Source organism: Megalobrama amblycephala, linkage group LG1 (assembly GCF_018812025.1).
Source record: "Megalobrama amblycephala isolate DHTTF-2021 linkage group LG1, ASM1881202v1, whole genome shotgun sequence".
Classification (NCBI taxonomy): Eukaryota; Metazoa; Chordata; class Actinopteri; order Cypriniformes; family Xenocyprididae; genus Megalobrama; species Megalobrama amblycephala.
Window position 1 is genome coordinate 67,174,058 of NC_063044.1, and position 7,179 is coordinate 67,181,236.

The 7,179-nt window shown below is 34.7% G+C and overlaps 1 protein-coding gene across 1 annotated transcript; it reads right to left on the reverse strand.

The window, feature by feature from the left end:
* Nucleotides 1-424: 424 nt before the first annotated feature.
* LOC125280829 (prostate stem cell antigen-like) lies at nt 425-4,047 on the reverse strand. The gene is made up of 4 exons (XM_048211579.1): nt 3,890-4,047; nt 3,693-3,812; nt 3,278-3,403; nt 425-713 (listed from the first exon to the last, which is right to left on the reverse strand). The coding sequence occupies exons 1-4, from the start codon at nt 3,939-3,941 to the stop codon at nt 646-648; spliced, it is 366 nt and encodes a 121-aa protein (XP_048067536.1). The 5' UTR covers nt 3,942-4,047; the 3' UTR covers nt 425-645.
* Between the last annotated feature and the right edge of the window lie 3,132 nt (nt 4,048-7,179).

Below are 7,179 nucleotides of genomic sequence, written 5' to 3' on the forward strand. Positions count from 1 at the left end.
TCAATCATAAAGACAGTCTTTGCCAACATCTCAATAGCACACATAAATCTGCAACATGTTAAATCACCTTGACAATTCTGCAGTCTCTCTGGATAAAAGCTAAATATTCTTGATTTAAATGTAAGCAGTTGTGGATTATATGCTGCATCCGAAAACCTAGGCAGCTGACTTGTTGCCTCAATGCCTTATTAGGCAATGACTTGTAAGGCAGCGTTTGTGCATGAATGTTCCTTATGATACTGATTTCGGACAGACTTCTGAGGCAGCGTAACAGTTTAATGATCTATAGGTAAATAGCATGAGCTTTGGTGAGAAATAAATATTTAATTACTACAGTAGCAAATTCTTGCTAGAAATGATATTGAAAGTGGAAAATGTTGGTCAAAAATGTACATTTACACACAAACTGACCAGCAGACGCAACTTTCAGGCGCCATCTTTATTTTTCTAGCTCAGCGAGTCACAGAATGGAAAGCACAGGATTGTGGGATAAGCTATTTTGTTTAATATTTGTTTAATGAAGTACATTTTATCTATTCATCTTTAACGAAAGAACAGCAGAGCAACAAACAAGCTTTATTCAGTAAAGTATCATATTGAGTTTTTGTGATGGTCTTTGCTGTAGAATCTGAAGTTCAGCTGGACTCACTGAATCAGGAAGTAGAAGAGCAGAGGAGACAAGAGCAGGAGGAAGCTCCCCTTATACACTCCATCTAATTAAGACAGTAAGGACATTAGTATTAATTAATACAATTACTACTAATAAAAATAATATTTAAAAAAAAGAAAAAAGAAAAAAAAAGCATGCATTGTTGATCACTTTATCACACGTTTATCACACATTTTTAAAAACAACAAACTCTCTGTGCCACATATAAGGTGGTGTTCCCAAGACACATGTACAGAAAGTCCAACAGAAATACTTTAATATTAATCACAGAGAAAACTCTCAAGGGAATAAATGAAACCAAGCTAATTCATGACGGGGACTAACACACTTAAAGAGAACTAAATACACACGTATTCTTAATAAAATGTAAATTATTCAGAATATTAAGTAGATGAGTAAACTGCATTTAATAAATGCGACTGGAAAATTGATATGACAATTGAATTCAAAACATTAATACTCTGATTTTAATATTAATATATGGGAATTCATACACATTCACACTTGGATATCATTCACAGTGATTCAAATCTTATATGTTTGAGAGAAACAGATCTTTTTACGGCAGTGATATCGAACACTCATTGGCTCTCATCTGCACAGATTGTGAAATGTTGCGTTTCAGTCGATGTACATTTGAAACAGGAAATGCACGCCTTCATGGAAAGAAGCCGGATTCATATTTTAGTTGATTAATAACTTAAATTTTGCTCTGTACCTCATTCAAAATTAGAGAGGTCTGCGACTGCAACAAATTGTAATTGTCAGCTACTTTTTGTACCACTTTTGACATTTTTGCAATAAATAATTTATTGTGATTTCACCTGTCTGTCTGTTTTGCTTTTCTACATAACTGTGCATAGTTTTAAAGGTACAGTGTGTACATTTTAGTGGCATCTATAGCAGTGAGGTTGCGAATTACGATATAGAGAACCTACAGCGGCCAACACAGGACAAAAATGTCGTCGTCTGAGACAGCAGAGAGAAGCTAGTCAAGCAAACATGCTCTGTAGAGCACTTTGTCCATTTAGAGCTGCTGTAGAAACATGCCGGAGACTTAACATGAAAGGGGACCTGTGGTGTATGTAGATAAATGGCTCATTCTAAGGTAATAAAAGCGTAATGGTTCAATATGTAAAGTCTTTATACTCCCATTTCTGTCAATAGATCCTCCTTAAAAGTACAAATTGCAACTTTAGTAAATGGTTATGGGTAGATTTAGGGGTAGGAGTGTATATAGGTGGCAAAATATTATTTTAATTCTATATAATCATTTTTATGCTATATTAAAAATAAACTTAACATTTCCCTACACATTTCTGTCCATTAAGTTTTATTAAGGGTTCATGCGGATAGCACTGAAACCCTATTGTAATTGTTACATTTTCAAAGGATCAGCATTCTCCCCTAAAAGTGACCGGGCAGACCAAACCGTAAGTCTTAGAGACTTGAAACTTTGAGGGCTGATGGTACTCATACTGCCTACAACGTCACCAAAGCTCGCCCTGATCGGCCTGATGGGGGCGCTACAGTAGTCAAAAGTACGAAATGGCTCATAACTCCTGAACCGTTAGGCTCAGGCTCAAGTGTCTTATATCATTGGAATCCTTGGTTCAAGGCTGCATTTAATGACAGATGCTTTCACAGGAGTCTTTAGATTTCTGAAACCTTGTCGAGTCCATCGATACCAGACTTGCCAGGTTTTGCCTGTGCAAAACAACTTGCTTTGTGCAACGTTGTGATTTAGCGCTTAAAAAAAAAACAAAGTCGGTTTAGAAAATGTAAATGCCCAAATGTCAAAATTTTGATATGAAGTGGCAAAAAAATCCAATCAAAATCTCTCATGGGTCGTTTTTTTATGATCTCATATATGTGTCTATAACTTCAAAACGAAATGACAACTTTTTTTTCCAAAATTATCATGCATATGTATAGACACCCAAAAAAATTGGTGGAGATTGGGCAATAGTTGGCGCTCTGTCAAAAAACCTTTAAAAAACATGTTTTTCCTTACTAAATTGCCTGTATTGGTTGTAAATGGTATTTCCAACTATGATCCAAGTGCTTACATGCTATAATAAAATATAAATATAATACCTTTTTAACCATGTGCTTAAAGTGCTTGAACCCTGATGACTGCTGCTCGCAGCAATATATTTCTTTTTATATTCTGTATAAAATAGGATTGTTTAGATTTGGGGTGGCATTTAATGATCGAAAAGGGAAAATATACAGAGATATGATTTATGATATGAAAGATTCGTAAATATTTAAAATTTTTTAACTGTAAAAACGTAATAATGCTACTTTTAAATGTTATCAATATGTCCATACTGTACGTTTCAGCACCTATCCAAACATACAAAAATATATGTTTTGTGTCTTTTGAAAGTTATGTATTAATACGTATTAATAAACGAAAACAATGAAACATAAACCATAACAGAAAGCACTTAACATAAGCTTCTTTTCACAATGGTCTGGCTTTACACTATTTTTGACAACTTTTGATATTGTGCTTTGTATTATTGTTTGTATCATTCACTCATTTTAAGTTACTGTGGATGAAATCAAACTGCTAGCATACAGTGAAATAAAGGCCAGTACCTGCTGCATTGCAAAGGTCAGTGCTACAGCAGCTGACAGTCATCGACCCTCCAGTTGGAAGCTGTACAGACGATGGTACGCACGAAACTGCACACTGCTTAGTTGTGACGGACACCTGAAAACCTGCTAAAAAGACATAAACATCCAAATATAATAAAATGATGAACTAATTCCAACATTTTTTGTAATAAATTTACAGAAAATTTCTAAAATTCAGTTTTCACTTTGTCATAATGGGTGTAGATTAATGAGAAAAAAAATGAATTTAAACTATTGTAGTATCAGGCTGCAGCATAACAAAACTGAATGTGCACTCTATGTGAAAATATCAACAAGTAGCCTATGCTTTCTCTCCAGCAGTACTATCACTGTGACTAAATTATTACAGCAGATTTCCACATCACACTGGACTTACCAACGGATTGTGCCACTGAACTGCTTTGGCATTGAGTAGATACATTTGCACATGTCTCCTCTTTCGCTGCGCAGGAACCCGTCAAATCAGGTGTGCAGGTGTAACACTTGAGAGAATATCCTAAAAGACAGAGACATTGAGTTAGCGCTCTACAGTACAGTATGTGTGCCAATTCAGTACCTGCAGTTTTTCTGTACCTCCAGTGAGAAAAATGAAAAGGAGACCGACAGCGACTCGCAGATCCATCATGTGTCAGGAACTGAATGACTATACAGAAATAATGCTTCAATTCCTTTTATGTCTGTTCGGAAAGGGGTGGGGTTCATAAGGACCCCCTGTGAAGGCTTTATGACACTTACTGCTAAACAAAAGGAAATTGAGACTTCATCAGGTTGGTGCTCATTTGTGAGAAAACGCAGAATGCGTTACTGTGGATACACTTATAGGCCTTTGTCTAATACTTCTCCAGAAGAAATCTGATAGTCCCACAGTCCCTGAATGTTTCCATGGTGCTCTTTGTTCTCAAGTGTTATTTCTCTCTCTCTCACGCACATGCAAATTTCTAAGATTGAGGTTAATAAATAATAACGTAACAAGAAATCATTTTCTTTGGTTTACCATTTTGGAAATTGCAAACTCATTCTCAGTGTCAGGGAGTAACTAGTTAAATGTAATGGAATTACGTACACATTTCTGTAAACCCAAACAGTAGAACTAACTTATAATGGAAAGTAGCTTTTACTCAAAATGTGCCAAAAAGTTTAACTAACTATTATTTTTTTTAGTTCCTTCAGTTGGATTCGACAGCAGGTCAATTTAAGTCCAAATACATGCATTTTTATTTCGATAGCTACAAAAATATGTAAGGATTCAACTGTTTATAATAATATTGCAGACTGGTCTAATTCTTTTAAGTTCACAGAACTGATATCTTTTATGTAAACTGAACTGTTTCATTGTTTTTTTTTTTTTGTTTTATTAACTTATTTATTTTAATTTAAACAAACTTAAGTTTAACTGAAACTGGGCTGGGATTTCTATTTCCTATGGCACTTGAAAGGGAGAGTAAAGTGTTTAAATTAAAAAATTAAGTGTTATATAATGTTTTATTATGCAAGATTAATGGTAAGTGGTAAGTTTAGTAATGATTAATGTTTTGTTATGCTAATTTAGGAGAGTTTCTGTTAATGTGGGTTGTTGGAGTTCAACCGTCATGGTGACAGATGGTGTATGCGGCTTGGTTTGAGAGCAGGCATGATAAATGTTTTATATTGCTGTACTTATTCAGCAAGTGCTATACTATGTTATTGTTAACAAGTTAACAAATTAGCAAGTTTTGTTTTGTTGAGTTTTTCCAACTTATTCAGGTTTACAGCGTACTCAAAACTTTGAGTTGCATTATATTAAGATGAACAAAGCACTAAATATATACAGTATTTTGTTTTTTATTGTTAATTTGTAATTTACAGTTATTGAAAAAAACTACATATGCTTAATGATGATATTTAAGTTTGCAAACTTAATTAAGGCAATCAATTGCTGAGAAAAAAAATGTGTAATTCAATTACAGTTACTTATGAAAATGTTAGATTACAAAGGGGGTTACATCTGAATATTTTCTGTGAAAAGCAAGGAGTTGAATAATGCTTTAGGCTACAACATTTCTCTGCAACAAAGACAACCCTTCATATTTATTCTTCACTATCGATAGACTACTTAACCCCTCAGCTCAAATATCAGAAATTCTGATGATATTTTTTAATGACAAAATATGCTGTATCTGGAGAGAATTAGGTATACCCTAATAGACAAGACTTTGTTATTTGAAAAAAATGTGGTCCCCTTTTATTTTTCTTTCTGCAATGTGATTAATATGTTTATCATGCCTACATTACCTATACTTTTACAATTGGATAGCACTTAATGGTTGATTTTTTGGGTGGGGGGACATTTTATTTTTACTTTACTATTCTGAGAAATTCCTTTTTTTTCTTCTCCTTTTTTATTCCTATTTTTTAGAATGTATGTTTTGTTTGCATTTTAAAAAAGTGTATAATTACAATTGACTTGCTGTTAAAATTTCTAATAAAAATATTTAAGCACAAAACAGCATATTATCACCTCAGAAACATCTCTAAAGTATGTGACATTCTCTCCGCTTCTGACAATGAGAAACTTGTCCATGCATTTGTTACGTCTAGACATTGTGTTTTTGCTGGGTTACCAAAGAGCTCAATTAAACACAACAAAGAGTTCAGAGTTCAGCTGCACGAATGCTAACTCGCTCTAAAACTAGAAATCACATCACTCCAACACTCAGATCCCGTCACTGGCTGTCTGCATCATTCAGAATTGAATTCAAGATTCTTTTATTAGTATATTTAAATGCCCCAATATACCTTTCTAATTTGCCGAATATACTCCAGCAAGATCGCTCTGAACATGAAATTGTAATTTGTTAGTTGTCCCTTTGACATGGCTAAAAATGGGTGACTCTGCCTTTAGTTATTTCGGTCCCAATCTATGGAACTCACTTTCTGACAACCTATGAGCCAATGACTCACTGTGCATTTTTAATAAAGTAATTGAAATAGTTACACTACTTATTACACTTTAAATATGGTAAATATGTAATATGTAACCTATTACATTCCCAAAGTTTCCCAACACTGTCCATTCAGGACCTATTTCTGTCATTAATTACCCTCATGTCGTGGGCAGAGCTAAAGAGTCATGAGCGCGCGCAGCTTTTGTGTAGAGATCACCTGCAAGCTGCGACATCATTAAAGCTGCAAATCCAGCGTCGAACTGGGACTTGTTTACACATCATTAATCACTGAATTTCCGGGAACAAACAAACATACGTGCACAACTCCGTTGCTGCCTCTGAAAAACAAACTTCATCCACTGTTCCCTTAACACTGGGTTCTCTGGGAAGAGAAAAAGGTAATCTTTCCCTCACAACCAAAAATGTCTTTGGTGACATTGTTGAAAAATCTCTCGCTCTGGGTGATGTGTGTGCGCACGCTTATCAGGGAGAAGTGCCTATACAAGGAATTCCCCCCTTTATTACGTGATACAGGGCCATACTTGAAAAAACACTCAGAAACGTATCCGAAACCGGAAGGAGTGTATTTGGTACAGAAATTTATAATATATATATAAATATATATAAAATAACTTGTGTTTTGAAACTTTGGCCATGTTTAGCATGAGAATGCAACTCTTTAACTGTATAAATAAGTCAGAATGCATGAAATAGCATTACACCCCTTTAATTATTCTGCGCCATTTTCTAATGAAGGAACTCCCATTAATCAGACACATGGAATTGGCTGTGAAGTGGATACACTCAACAGACGTGTTCAGGGGCCTGTGGAAGATCTTCTTTTCCTCAAAATGGAAGAGGAGGACGAGGAAATGGCCCTCCAAAATTCGTTTCCATTTTGTTTTCATTAAGGTAAGATGTGGAGTCTTTTTGTAATAA

What these genes read in the sequence shown, in the direction of transcription:
- LOC125280829 (XM_048211579.1), bottom strand. Translation starts at nt 3,941, where the DNA reads ATGATGGATCTGCGAGTCGCTGTCGGTCTCCTTTTCATTTTTCTCACT. An exon ending in TTTCATTTTTCTCACTGGAG is followed by an intron (nt 3,813 to 3,889) that starts GTACAGAAAAAC and finishes TCTGTCTTTTAG; the next exon opens with GATATTCTCTCAAGTGTTAC. An exon ending in TTCAGTGGCACAATCCGTTG is followed by an intron (nt 3,404 to 3,692) that starts GTAAGTCCAGTG and finishes ATGTCTTTTTAG; the next exon opens with CAGGTTTTCAGGTGTCCGTC.